The sequence below is a fragment of the Myxocyprinus asiaticus genome, chromosome 29, assembly GCF_019703515.2.
Source record: "Myxocyprinus asiaticus isolate MX2 ecotype Aquarium Trade chromosome 29, UBuf_Myxa_2, whole genome shotgun sequence".
In the NCBI taxonomy this organism is placed as follows: Eukaryota; Metazoa; Chordata; class Actinopteri; order Cypriniformes; family Catostomidae; genus Myxocyprinus; species Myxocyprinus asiaticus.
This window is the reverse complement of record NC_059372.1, coordinates 24,044,615-24,059,319: the sequence shown is the minus strand read 5'-3', so window position 1 is coordinate 24,059,319 and position 14,705 is coordinate 24,044,615. Positions and strand designations below refer to the sequence as shown.

Sequence of the window (14,705 nt, the reverse complement as noted above, 5' to 3'; positions counted from 1 at the left end):
ACCAGTATCTACCATAAAAAATACCATAAAACGTGAAACTACTGAGTCCATCATGGCTTCAACACGACATCTACTATTACACTACCCAATAAGTGCGAAGGCATTTATTATATAGCCTTGAGAGCATATAAATAAAAGCATTTAATGAATGAATTAAAATTTCCGCATCCTTGTCGAAGGCGGGGTCGTGATGGTTGAAAACGTGCGCTTTCCTATGCCATCTCATTAGCGTGCCGCGTGAGGCACATCTGACCAATCACAGCTCGAGAAACGCTCTCGTGCTGACCGCTTCCTGATGCCCTACACTTAACAGTGCGCAAAAGCCCCTTCTGCCTTCTCTGCTCTGCACCACGGGCAGGACTCGACTACTCTTGTACTGGCTAGGTCTGATAAGGTAAGGTCAACACAGGACATTTGCATTTTAACAGTGTTAACGTTTGAACAATGACAAACATTCATATAAAACCCCTGAAAATAAGTTGTCGCATGTAAGAAATGTGCTAAGTCAGCTGTCGTGATGTTCGACAGTGTTATGCAATACTGAAGGTGATGCTGTCGCCTTAATCTTATTTAGTTAATAGCTACTTTCTATCACACTGCAACGTCTATATCGCTGTATGTCATGGTGATGTGAGTTCTTTTTAAAAAGGCAGAGAGCTGTCTTCGGTGACCTAAAGGGGTGTCATGTTACGTGTTTGAGAGCACATTCATTTAAAAGCGCAGAAGCATGTTTAGGGTAGAAACTGTTATCCATTCAGCTTTTCTGCATGTGGTTTTATGTACAAAGCTAGTCTGGGTTTGACACCGGATATTGTGCAGGCCTGTAACTAGCGGCTGCATGTTTTCACTAAAATTTGATTTTTAACCTTATTATATTATCGCGACACCATTTGTATGGGCATTACAAATTATCAGTGGTATGCATTCGACGTTACAATAATGATTTTTCATTATTACTGTGTTACCATCACTTAACCCACTCCAGACTGGGGATTTGTTTGTTTGTTACTGTCTGTCTCAGTAAACCCAGCCCACTGTTTTGTGGCCAGTGGGAAGTTTCCACAGACATTTAAGGCTACAGGATTTTCCATTGGTCCAAATGAATTGGATGTGTGTTTATTAACTGGTTTTCTAAGCACACCATTTTCAGTGCTGAGGAAATGGTCTCTACATAGTCACTCATTGAAAATATGGGCTTTTGAGATTGTTTTGATGTTTGTTGCTTTCTATCTACAGAAGGAAAAGAGAAATCCTTTGTCTGATTACACAACATTTAGAGAAAATTATTATTTTAAAGTGTCATCTAATTCATGCATTTGATTTGACGGTGGACAATGACCAGTATGAACAATGACCCGGATGAATATGAATCTCAGTGCATATTTCCAAATGTCCAGTACAGCTACATTTTAGGTGAACAGGTGCTGACAGTTGAAAAGCTCAGCCTTTCTTGGCTGGAGAGAGAGAAATAGTCATCTGCTAGTCATAAAACCAGTTTGTTTTCTCAACTCCCAGTGCTCATTGCTCATTTTAACTGTTAAAAAGGGGGTGGATTACTCTGTTTGAACTGGTCTTGTGGCTACTTAAACTGAAACTCTAAATGACACAAAGAAAGGATGATGATGATGTAACATGGGAAAAGAGTGTGGTACCTTTCTCATCTTTGACTCGGAGTGGAGTAGTTGAGTCATTTCCTTGTAGGGAAATCACCATAAGGCCTTCCAACTTTTTTTGCAATCATTACCACCATCCGTACAAGCCCTGTTCAGTATTTCCTGTAATTAAAAAAAAAAAAAAAAACCTAGTTCTGGCCTTGATTTTTAAATGCACACGTACGTGACTCAAGCATAATTAGTTGGTTTTTGAATTAATTACACAAAAAAAAAAAAAAAAAACAAGCCTTATCAAAATTGCACTTCAACCACCTTAGACCAACCTATCAACCTGTCATAAATAAAGCATTGACCATGTTTGCATGCACTTAAGAAAACGGTTTATTCCAGGGATTTTGCAGAAAGCAGCGTTCTGAAAGAGAATGCGATCTTCTTACGCCATTTAAAGGATTAAGGGAAATGTTTTAACACACCCAGGATTTATCCGTAGAACATGGCTTATGCAGTCATGTAAACGCAAAAGCAGCATTCTTACAGGTTTTTGAGTACGGCTCATGTGTGTGAACAGACCGGATAAAAACCGTTATAGGATGGAGCCTAACAACAAGTCAACACAGCAGAAAGAATTCAACATTTCTGGGAGTACAGTGGGGAAAGCACACACACTTTAACTATAACAATTTATACACACCATTATAAAATATCGACGATCCCTCATGTTCGCATATATGCGCCAGTACACTGGGGAAAATCCCAGAGTTTTACGTAAGAAGGAAACCCCACAATTGCAGCGCAATTCCGCTGCAGGTCGCGGTGGAAATTTAAGGAAGGAAGGTAACAAACAGCAACAACTCTACTAATAGTAGCAAACAATAATAGCGAAGTGTTCCTCTGATGCCATGTTTGTTATTTACACAAGTGTCGAGGTGAATTACGTTGCTGTGGAGAAAGCAGTTCCATATTCATATATTGTTGTGTAGTGGTTTTCAAACCTCTTTCAGCTCATCATGTTCTTTTTTTGTTCTTTTCTACTCAGAAACTGCAACATGTCCATCCTGAAGATCCACGCTCGTGAGATTTTTGACTCCCGTGGAAACCCCACTGTGGAGGTTGACCTGTACACCAAGAAAGGTTGCCTATATAATGCTCAAAACTGTGTCAAAAGTATTTGAAGATTTGACTTGATTTGGATTGTTATTCATTATATTATTAAATTAAAATAATATTAATAATCTCATAAAACAATCATGTTGCATGTACATGAATAGTTTTTTATTATTCAGCATCAAGATTTTAGGTTAAAAATTACGTATGGTAAACACAAGGGAAAGTGTATGTCTTAGGGCCTGTAACATTTATTCTGAGCGTTTCACCTTTTTTAATCACCTTTTTGCTTATTTCCTAGTTACAAGTTAGACAAGTATAATGTATAATAATTGTTGAAGAATGTTATACATTATACTTGAAGTTTAAGTTGGTTTTAGATTAATTCCAACATGTCACTCCACAGGACAAGGTTGACAATAGGGCTGGGTATTGAGACAGATTTCCCGATTCGAATTTATTCCGATTAACAAGCTCTCGATTAGATTCCGATCTTGATTCGATTCGACATTGATTCATATGGGTGCATTTCTGTAACAGTTTCCATTTTGCTTACATATAAAATAAATTCTCTCTCAGCAAATGCTCTTAATTATAAAGGAACCTTCTAGGCAACCCTTATAGGTACCATTTTAAAATATTAATTTTATAAATTATATTTTATCATTAGTTTTTCATTAAATTGTTCACATTTTAGCATTTGAAAAATTGTATTCTATTCCATGAATTAATGTCTTAAAATTGCATATATTATGTTGCATATATATTTTTGTTACATTTTTATGTGTAATATTTACAAGTATTTACATTGATATGTAGAACACATGCTTAATCGGTACTGTCTCTTTAAGACTAGTGACATCAGCCAGTAAGTGCATATAACGAGAGAAGACCTGTGTGGTTTCTTTAGCGCATCTATGCTATGTGTGATTAGAATTAAATGTTTTTTTTTTTTTGTTTTTTTTTTCATCAACAACTGACTGTAATAAACTTAAAGGATATTAAAAGAGACATTATTCAATAACAAATGGATCTGTGGATCTCGTCTTTGGACACACAGAACGAGTTAAACCAAACTTTTCTCTCAACATGCAGTGGAAGTACCTCTGTACTAATAACTTCTTTACTAGTTGTAGTAGTAACTCAATCACTGCCACTGGTGAGTACAATCTGAACATTTACTTGCTAATCATAGAAATTTTTAGTCGCATAGCGTGAGATTTAGTTGCACATGCGAGTGATTTACTTGCATTATAGAGGGTTGCCACATAGAGTGAAAGATCGATCTTAGGATTTAAAAAATGATATTGATTCGTTCAAATGAAGATTGCGAGACATTGGAAAATCTATATTTTTACCAGCCCTGGTTGACAATGCTTGAAGTTTCATGATACTTCCCCATATTGTGCTGACCATACTTAACAGGAAGTTTAATCCATTCATCCATTTTGTAACATGTGACCATCTGATAACAAATGTGAAAATGGCACCATTTATAAAGCAATGTCCAGGACGACTGCCACTTTAAATGCTGTGCAGAAAAGGCCATTACAGGCTCGACATCAATACAAAGTGACAGCAATTGACATTGTATATGGTGTTATTGGGGCGTACAGCCTGAATGCTGTGGCAGTTTCACATGGGTGAGCTTTTGAGCTCCTCTTTGCCTATTCAGGCCCTCGTGTTGGTGTCCAGTAGCTCAGAGTCGACATATCAGGTGGTAGGTGGTTATAAATAGCCATTGTAATGTATACCACTTTGATTGCATTGCTACAGTACGGTGCTTTGCACAGGAACATAGAAAGTAACTATATGGATGGTACATAAATAGACCTTTTTGCCTCTCTGCCTCATATTAACGGTTGATGCTGATTAATGCTGATTCACAACCATGTCTATACATTAATCTTCATTTCACAGTCTACTATAGAGGAAGTAAGTTGGTATCCTTGATTTTAGAACCCCTTTGTGTTTCCCTAAATGCTAGTCTAAAACAAGGTGGTTGTTTGGTCTTTAACACACATCCAGAATTTTAATTAAGTTCAGTGAATGACCTTTTTAAAAGATTGGGGCTGGCAACAGAACATGTATGTATAAAGTCTCTGCTGCCAGAATGTACTAAACAGTGGGAGGGAGCTGGCATGCTATGCCAGGTTAGTGGGTACTTGGCCCTCTTTTAAATGAAAGATGAAGGTTGTATTTTATAGTGACAAATGCGTAGAGTCTGCTGACATTCCTGTACTATTCCCCTCGGTCTCAGGCTGAAAGCATATAAACAAGTGAAGACAAGTCACCCAGATCTAATGTGTCTGTGTTTATTTGAGTGCAGATTAATGGATGTGTTTTGATTCAATAGTATGGGGTGGGGCTGGAATAAAACAACACAAAGTGTAGCTCAGAGTTGCATTAATGGCCCATAATTATTGGATATAAGATCTTGATATGATAATGACTGGATTGGTGTATTAACACAAAATGTTACAAAGATCATCTGTAGAATATTTTGTAGAAACACTATAAGGTTGGATACTCCATTGCTGATTTGTATTAAAATAGTGAAGAAATAACTGCTTGGTGGAAATGATTGGTTAGGTACAGAGCTAAAGACTACAGAAGTAATTGTTGATGTGTCTTTGGTTAAGCTTTAAATCCGTTTTTATCTGCATGCTCTGGCATTGATATTCACTGATTTTATATTCACTCAGGCGAGCTGATTGAATATGCATGTGCACACTTGCCACAGTAGGAGTTGAAATGTGCCATCATGTAGTGCACATATGCCGACCTCAAGTTATAGGAGCTGTCCCTTTCTCTCACGCTGTTACTTAACAACAGAAAACCCCGGGGGCCTGGGTAGCTCAGTGGTAAAATACGCTGGCTGCCATAGGTAACCTGCTGGCTACCACCCCTGGAGTTCACTAGTTCGAATCCCAGGACGTGCTGAGTGACTCCAGCCAGGTCTCCTAAGCAACCAAATTGGCCTGGTTGCTAGGGAGGGTAGAGTCACATGGGGTAACCTCCTCGTGGTCGCTATAATGTGGTGAGTTGAGCGTGGTTGCCACAGTGGATGGCGTGAAGCCTCCACACACACTATGTCTCTGTGGCAACACGCTCAACAAGCCACGTGATAAGATGCGCGGGTTGGCGGTCCATCAGTCCATCAGTCACTGTGTTTTGCACTTTGCAATAAACATGGCATCAGCCCACACTGTGCCGAGATTGTGGGCATTACGATTCTGTTGTGTAATCTCTATTGTACCATTTCTTATATGATAGACCAGCTATGATATCATTATTTGTAGAATTCTGGGAAGTGCTTAATTTTGAGCAAAACCAGCAGGGTTTTATTATTATTGTATGTATCAGGAAACTTGTGAATAGTTATACATTTTTATTGTTCTACAGGTCTCTTCAGAGCTGCAGTGCCCAGTGGTGCTTCTACTGGTATTTATGAAGCCCTTGAACTCCGTGACAATGACAAGACACGTTTTCTGGGCAAAGGTTTGTATTTCAAATATTCAGGTTTTATATTTAGTATTTTGTTGTGAAACTATCCCTTTACTATATTGTTTATCAGTATTGTTTGTTTCCTTTTTTTTAATGCTCTTGTAAAGCGACCTTAATTATATAAAAGATATAATGTTAGTTTGTATGGTTAGTTTTTCAATGTGAAGTCTATACTGCAGTTTATATCTATGTTTTTATATATTGCCTATATTACTATATTTCTAAATTTGTATTTTTTATTTTTTGTTTTTCTAAGTGAACTACCTTGAGTATATGAAAGATGCTATATAAATCAAACTCAATTTATTGGATTTAAAAAAAAAATAAAAAAATGTGTTTTGGGGGGGAAATTATTGGCGAAACAACTAAATAATTTTTGAAATGCATTAAGTGAAAATCTAAAAAAAGGTCTAATTCAAATGTATATGTGCAAACCAGCTTTGGAATTATGCTTGATTTGTAATATCGTTATGAAGAATGTACATATGCACCAGAGCATGTGAGCAGAGCTTAGCGAGGAGAGATCAGAATTTCACTGGAGTGAAGAGTGCATTTCACGTGACTGCAATCAGCTCCGCTCTGGCCGCTCACAAGGCGCTCACTTTCTGCTCCAAACAGAATGCGCTACATTTCGCGTGTGCTTCTACACTGACAAATATCTGGTGTTGGCGGCTATATTAGGTCCAAGATTTTAAACAGAGTGGATTATCAGAGATGAGTGGACGTCTGTACCACGAATATCTGTAAGGTTTACCGTTGATTCACACAGGATAAGCGATGTCTGTATAAATCACAGAGATGAGTGTCGACTGCATTTACACACTGCCGTCACGTGTAACTGACCCATCAGAAAATGTATGCTATTTAGCTCTACTGATTAATTATGAAGTAAGTATTAAACATGTTCATATGTATCTGGGATTATTAGAAGAAACTGACTTGAATATCTGGCAAAATACAACAGAACTTGTTACATTAGCAAGCCAATAATCCTACAGTACACTCTTGAATTAAAAATATAGACAGTCTTTTCACATTATGTAATTTTATTTGTCCCTCAGGAAAATATGTTGCAAAACGGGCTCAATTTTTCCCATTTACTCTGCTCAAGTCACAAAATTAGCACTTGTGTCCTTTTCTAATTTTCCTAATCAAAAGAAATCATGTTCAAAGTGCAACTGTCAGCATTAGATGAAGTTTTAAAGCACGTCTTAAATTTTCTGGTGTCTTCTCAATGACCAACATCCACTTCAGACACTTGGTGAACTTTAGAAACAATGAGTTAGAGGGTTCACAGGCTGGACAGTGCAGATTCACTGGCTTTTCTACCAACATGTCAGTTCGCATGGTATAACAATAACAAGGGTTATTTTTACAGAGCGTTTGATAGGTAAAAGACGCTATTATCTTTACCGGCGCGGGAGCGCGTAGCCCGCAAAAAGTACTGACTTGAACGATTAGCATGGGATTAAAATAAATGAGAAGCTCTGGTAATTAGGCTGTTACATTACCCCACGTCCCCTTATAAAATAACTCTGTCCAAATAGGGCAGAGAGAACAAGGCTATTTTTTTAAAGTACCCTACATCAAGGCATTGTTTGTGTAGTTGTTATTTGCGTCATTAAATATTAGGTTGTATGCCAGTATGAAGAGGGATTTGCTTGTACCTGATGCAAAAAAAATAAACAAGAAAGTTGACAAAGAAATTATGCATAATTTCTTTCTCATTTCATGCCGCTCCACTCCAACATCGCTCTCGCTCATGAGCGTTGGAGTTGAGTGATCGCACCTGAGTGAAAATTTGAGTGGAGTGACAACTCGCTCCACTCTGCTCACGTGCTCTAATATGTAGACTCACTGAACACTTTATTAGGTACACCTGGACACCTACTTATTCTTGCAATTATCTAATCAGCCAATTGTGTGGCAGCAGTGCAATGCATAAAATCATGCAGATACGGGTCAGGAGCTTCTGTTAATGTTAACATCAACCATCAGAAAGGGGAAAGAATTTAATCTCATTGATTTTGACCGTGGCATGATTGTTGGTGCCAGACGGGCTGGTTTGAGTATTTTTGTAACTGCTGATCTCCTGGGATTTTCACACGCAACAGTCTCTAGAGTTTACTCAGAATGGTGCCAAAAACAAAAAACATCCAATGAGCGGCAGTTCTGCCAGAAACGGAAATGCCTTGTTGATGAAAGAGGTCAACGGAGAATGGCCAGACTGGTTTGAGCTGACAGAAAGTCTACGGTAACTCAGATAACCACTCTGTACAATTGTAGTGAGCAGAAAAGCATCTCAAAATGCACAACACGTCGAACCTTGAGGTGGATGGGCTACAACAGCAGAAGACCACGTCGAGCACTTTTTTAGGAACATAGTGTTCCTAATAAAGTGCTCATTGTGTGTATATTATATGTATATTTCCCAAATCATAATAATCATTCAGTTTATAAAATCTGTATTTTACAAAAATTCAGAATACACTGTAAAAAAATAAATAAAAAAAAGTTAATTTCAATACCTTTATTCTCCAACACTAGTGTTTTCTTTCTTTCTTCTTTTGTTTTTGTTTGTTCTGACGCGACCATTTTTTCTCCTCTGTCAGGGGTGAAAAGAGCTGTTAAATATGTAAATGAGTTCTTGGCCCCTGCTTTGTGTAATCAGGTAAAATAGTGTGTTTATTATCTGAAGTGAGGAACTTAACCCCTTTGATATAGCACAGAAGCATGAGCATTAGGGTTTGCTTTGAAGACTAACCTTGGCAGGTATTTACAGATGATCACAGATGTTCTCTTGGCCTGCTCATTGATAATACAGCACTTACCTGCTCTGTGATCATCTAATTATATCTGCTCTGCATGTTCTTCCTCTACTTGGCCTGGGTCAGTGATGATCTGCTTGTTCCCTTCAGGTGTCTCAAAAGCTGTTGAGCATATCAATAAAACAATTGCACCTGCTCTGGTTAGCCAGGTAGGAATATTTGTTCTATTACTAACATGATAATGTGTGGTGTTATTGAGCTCTTGTTATCAGTAATGTGCAAGAGAAATACTGTAAGATAAGTTTCTTAGTTTGATTAAGAGAATCAGATCAGTTTGGGAGCATTAATTGAAGTGGTAAGTTATATTGAAGAAAATTATTTAATGTCTTGCTGTGATTTGATTAAAACTACCCATTGACTAACGTTTGAGGAGAAACAAACATTAGCATTTAGTTATTTTAAAGACGGGTATTGAAATAAATGCCTCCCCCTAATCTCACAGTGCTGTGAATGCCATTACGTTGCATTTGTTTTATGCCAAATGAAATTTATGTTTATGTCATCCTACCTGAAAAAGATTGATATTGTCAGTAATAAATCTTATGTGCTTAAACAGAGTGTGTCAGTCTTGGAGCAGGAGAAGATCGATAAGCTGATGCTTGATATGGATGGCACAGACAACAAGTGTAAGCATATTAATGTGATACATAGTTGCATTATAGTTACAACTCATTAAGGTGCCATAACAGAAAAATTTTATTTATCACAGTTTCACTGGTTTGTATTGACTCAGTAAAATTATTTTAATGAATGCGCTGCTTTGAATCCACAGCAAAGTTTGGTGCTAATGCCATCCTGGGCGTTTCCCTGGCTGTGTGCAAGGCTGGTGCTGCAGAGAAGGGTGTCCCCCTCTATCGCCACATCGCAGACCTCGCTGGCAACCCAGAAGTCATCCTCCCAGTCCCTGTACGTTCTCTCTCCTTTCTTAAAGTGCTCAAAATATTACAATTTCTACTGTACATTATACTGTTTTGATGCCAGTTGTTACTAGCATGTACAATTCTAGATTGCTTTAACGTGAATGCAGATTTAAAAAAAAGATTCATTATATCGACCGCCGTTGGTATACATCTGGTCCTGGTTATCAGCTATAACATAAAATAAATATCAGCTATATATATATTTTACATCCCTGTTTGTTCTGATTGGGATTAAATGTTCCATACACCATAAAAAAAAACTTATTGAAGGATGCAAACTCTGTTTTTAAAGGCATTCAATGTTATCAATGGTGGTTCCCATGCTGGCAACAAGTTGGCCATGCAGGAGTTCATGATCCTGCCTGTTGGTGCCAGCAGCTTCAAAGAGGCCATGCGCATTGGTGCCGAGGTCTATCACAACCTGAAGAATGTGATCAAGGAGAAATATGGCAAAGATGCCACTAATGTGGGTGATGAAGGTGGCTTCGCCCCCAACATCCTTGAGAACAAAGAAGGTGAGAGAGCTGGGAGTTTCTTGATAACTGGAACAAGGAATGTAGAATCTAGATCTAGAATACCTTAGTGATTATGACGCATTTAAGAATGTAAATACAACAGTACTGTGAATTGATATAAAAGCTTCCATACTTCCACATAGATCTTTAACACTACCATAAAAAGTTACTTAAAACACCATTGGGAATTACAGATAAATTGTCTGTTTTGTTAGAGAGAGATGATATACAATTACGACCAATTCACCCTTTTACATCCCAGTAAGCAATCAACCATAGGTAAATACAGATAACACTTTGGATGAATGCGATTACTTAGCGATTACTGCCATAGTACCCTTATTTTGATTCTAAACTGATTATAAAGATTAGCCAGTTTACAAACATGACCATTTGAAGAACAAAATCTGTGAATCAATACCTAAAAGAACTATATAAGCATGAAATCAGACCCAAGAGACTTTATCCCTTGTTCATTACTTCAAGTGAGAAATTTGTAAAACTGATGCTTTTCACATGAAGATCCGGTACATTGGTATAAACTGAATTCATTGTGAGCTGTTTCTGTAAGTTCTGCAGCTGTGACCCACTCCATAGGGAATTCTGGGAATGTTCAAAGCCTCTGAGCTGCTTACGACTCGTAGGCTGACAAGTTGTCCTAACATCTGCTAATTTAATTGAAAAACAATTTATAGATCCTCAAGTCTAATTGCATCACTTGTTCTGTGGACATCTAAATATTTATCCTCTTCTTTACCCTTATTTGTTATTTCAGTGTAAATTTGTCTGCAAAACATTAGGCAGGAGTCAAGACTTTTATCCTTAAGTTGCTCAATATTACAAGCATATGCATAACATGAGAAATATCCTCAAGATGCATTTAAGTCTAAATAAAGAAGGAATAATGCTTTTGCCTGCCGTTTTGCTGTCACTAATACAAGCCATGGAAATATTAATGATTTGTTATGAATGCTTATAGCTGTATTTCTTTTTCAGCTCTCGAGCTGCTGAAGAATGCCATTAGCAAGGCTGGCTACACCGACAAGATTGTGATCGGCATGGATGTGGCTGCCTCTGAGTTCTACAAGGGCGGCAAATACGACCTGGACTTCAAGTCACCCGATGACCCTAGCCGTTATATCACCCCTGACCAGTTGGCTGACCTCTACAGGAGCTTTGTCAAGGATTATCCTGGTCAGTTTCCCTCAGTTAACTTTCGTGGTACTATGTGCGTGTCCTATACATTGATCCTCAGCTGTCCAGTGAAAACTGTGCAGTTCACATCCCCTGTGACAGCATGAAAGTAGACAATAAGAAACATTTTGTGTTCCTTCATATGTCAAGCTTAATGTTAAATGTGATATGTTGGATTTTGATCAGTAGATGTTTAATCTCATTCTATATTTAAAGCCAAAATATTTGTTGACATTGTTTTAATGTAAGTATATAGCAGCTCAGTGATCTAAAGAAGCATTTTGGAGTAGTAGTTATCTCAATGTGTTTGCACGAAAACAAATTCTTCCCGCTTGTGCGTTTAGTATCTTAGTATCTTTAGATCTCCTAAAACAGTCATGGATCTTTTAACAGATCCAGCAGTGAATGATATAGACCCCCTGTTGTAGCATGCAGATCTTGGCAAGGATGATTTAACCCCCTTGAGGCCAGCCAGCTGTTTCCTAGATACTTCAAGGATACTATACTTATATATTAGCAGTCATGCATTTATTATTGTATATTTATCAAAGTCTTATTAACAATACTTTTATTGCAGGAGCACCAGTTTAGTCATGATAACACTTAAGAGCTGATCTCACAAACTCCAACCAAAATTAGCAAAGCTTCTTTTGTTTCTCAGTGGTCTCCATTGAGGATCCATTTGACCAGGATGACTGGGAGGCCTGGACCAACTTCACTGCCAGCACTAAAATCCAGGTGGTGGGCGATGACCTTACAGTGACCAACCCCAAGCGCATCGCTAAAGCCGTGTCTGATAAGGCCTGCAACTGCCTGCTGCTCAAGGTCAACCAGATTGGATCCGTCACAGAGTCCCTGCAGGCGTGAGTAATTCTAATGGATATATGAACCATTCTTGTACTTAATATCATGTGTATTCTTTTGGAAAATTAATGTACATTAATTAGGGGAAAACAAAAAGTTTTGTATGTAATGTGGTATTCTTTTTTTCTATTTCATTTGTTTAGCTGTAAGATGGCCCAGTCCAATGGCTGGGGTGTGATGGTCAGCCACCGCTCTGGAGAGACAGAGGACACCTTCATTGCTGACCTTGTGGTTGGACTTTGCACTGGCCAGGTAAAAGCCTTGCCTATTAAAGTCTTGCTTATTAAAAAATATGTTTTGCTGTTTGTTTTGTGAATTTTTTTTATTCGTATAAATGGAAATGTTGAAGATCACAAAGAATGTTTTGTTTGTTTTTCTTGTTTTATTTGTTTGTTTTTTTTAGATCAAGACTGGTGCTCCTTGCCGATCTGAGCGCCTGGCCAAGTACAATCAGCTGCTGAGGTGAGCTGAACTTTAGTTGCATTTATACCTTCAATATAGTCTTCGTTTTGCTATAACATACTTCTGATTATTAGGCTTAAAGTAATAGGTCACCTAAAAATAAACATTCTCCCATTTACTCACCCTCATGCCATCCCAGATGTGTATGACTTTCTTTCATCTGCAGAACACAAATGAAGATGTTTAGATGCATATCTCAGCTCTGTTGGTCCTCACAATGCAAGTGAATGGTGGCCAGAACTTTGAAGGTCCTAAAAGCACATAAAGGCAACTTAAAAGTAATCCATATGACTCCAGTGGTTTAATCCGTGTCTTCAGAAGCGATATGATAGGTCTGGGTGAGAAATATTTAAGTTCTTTTTTACTGTTAGTCTCCACTTTAACATTCATTCACATACTGAAAGTGAATATTGTTTTGTAAAAAAGGGTTGAAATATTGATATGTTTCACATCCAGAGTGTTTGCATCACTTCAGAAGACATATATTAGACCACTGGATTTGTATGGATTACTTTTATGCTGCCTTTATGTGATTTTTGGAGCTTAAAATGTCTGGTCACTATTCACTTGCATTGTATGGACCTACAGAGCTGAGATATTTTTTCAGCAGAAGAAAGAAAGTCATACATATCTGGGATGGCATGAAAGTGGGTAAATTATGAAATAATTTTCATTTTTGGGTGAACTTTCCCTTTAAAGCTTTATTAGAGATTTTCTTCTTGCTGATCATTACAAACACATTGTAATTGCAGTCTATTCTTGTTAAGATGTTGAAACCAACTCAATTTCTAAGACTTTTTGTTTGACATCTGCAGGATTGAGGAGGAGCTTGGTGACAAGGCTCGTTTCGCTGGCCAGAACTTCAGGAGGCCCATTTGAAGCAGCAACCTTTCATTGGTCTTAGTGTGTTCACTGTGCGTACTGTTCCACACATAAAGCCATGCAAAGTCAGCTCCCGTAGAATGGAGACAAGTTTGAAAAGCAGTGAATTCAAAGGTCCAGCTCAGTAGTCTACGACATGGAACACTGCTCGCCATGACAGCCCTCCCACCCCTATCTGTGCTTTGGTATCCAAATATAATCAATCGTTAATTGTCTCTGTGTTGTGTGAGAGGTCTTTGTTTAGCTTCTTGTGAGTTGTAGTGATTCTGGTGCTCCACTGAGTATTTTAGCAAAGAGCTAAGTTGTTCACTGTGCTGCAGTGTCCAGCACTGAGTACATGCATTGTATTGCTTTTGAGAAGTGTTAGTTCTATATGCGTGGCATAACAATGATTAAATTATCCTTATTAAATGGAAGAGTGTGTGTGAATGTTATTTTGCATATTATCTAAGATTTACATACAGAATTTAATTTGCTGTCTTCTTAATTGTCTTTCTTAATTATTATGACACTAAACATGAGAAAAATACATTTACAGGATCAATTCATACAAAACAGTATAATTTGTTTACTAATTAAATCAAAAGCTGTGTAATAAAGGGGCCCCACAATCACGGAAAACGTGGAAATATCATGGAATTTTAACATTTCCCAGGGCCTGAAAAGTCATGAAGTTATTTCTATAATGAATTTGCATTTCTCTTGTTAAGCTCTCTTTTACATTATCTAGTCAGCTAGGTATAGCCCTTGTGTAGAGCTTGTGTACAGTAAAACTTATAAAGCAAAATGTCTGATTTGTCAGCGTATCATTCTTTA

The 14,705-nt window shown here is 37.7% G+C and overlaps 1 protein-coding gene across 2 annotated transcripts; it reads left to right on the top strand.

Moving 5' to 3' along the window:
* Nucleotides 1-251: 251 nt before the first annotated feature.
* Nucleotides 252-14,376, top strand: eno1a (enolase 1a, (alpha)). 2 transcript variants are annotated; one of them, XM_051663008.1, is made up of 12 exons: nucleotides 252-394; nucleotides 2,650-2,744; nucleotides 6,123-6,218; nucleotides 8,837-8,895; nucleotides 9,609-9,678; nucleotides 9,825-9,958; nucleotides 10,265-10,487; nucleotides 11,484-11,681; nucleotides 12,343-12,544; nucleotides 12,689-12,797; nucleotides 12,949-13,007; nucleotides 13,823-14,376. In XM_051663008.1, exons 2-12 carry the CDS (start codon nucleotides 2,660-2,662, stop codon nucleotides 13,884-13,886), a joined length of 1,299 nt encoding a protein of 432 aa, XP_051518968.1. In that variant the 5' UTR covers nucleotides 252-394; nucleotides 2,650-2,659; the 3' UTR covers nucleotides 13,887-14,376. The 2 variants fall into 2 exon arrangements, with proteins under 2 accessions (XP_051518968.1, XP_051518967.1); XM_051663007.1 differs by lacking the exon at nucleotides 8,837-8,895 and adding an exon at nucleotides 9,143-9,201 and having other exon boundaries at nucleotides 253-394.
* The last annotated feature ends 329 nt before the right edge of the window (nucleotides 14,377-14,705 follow it).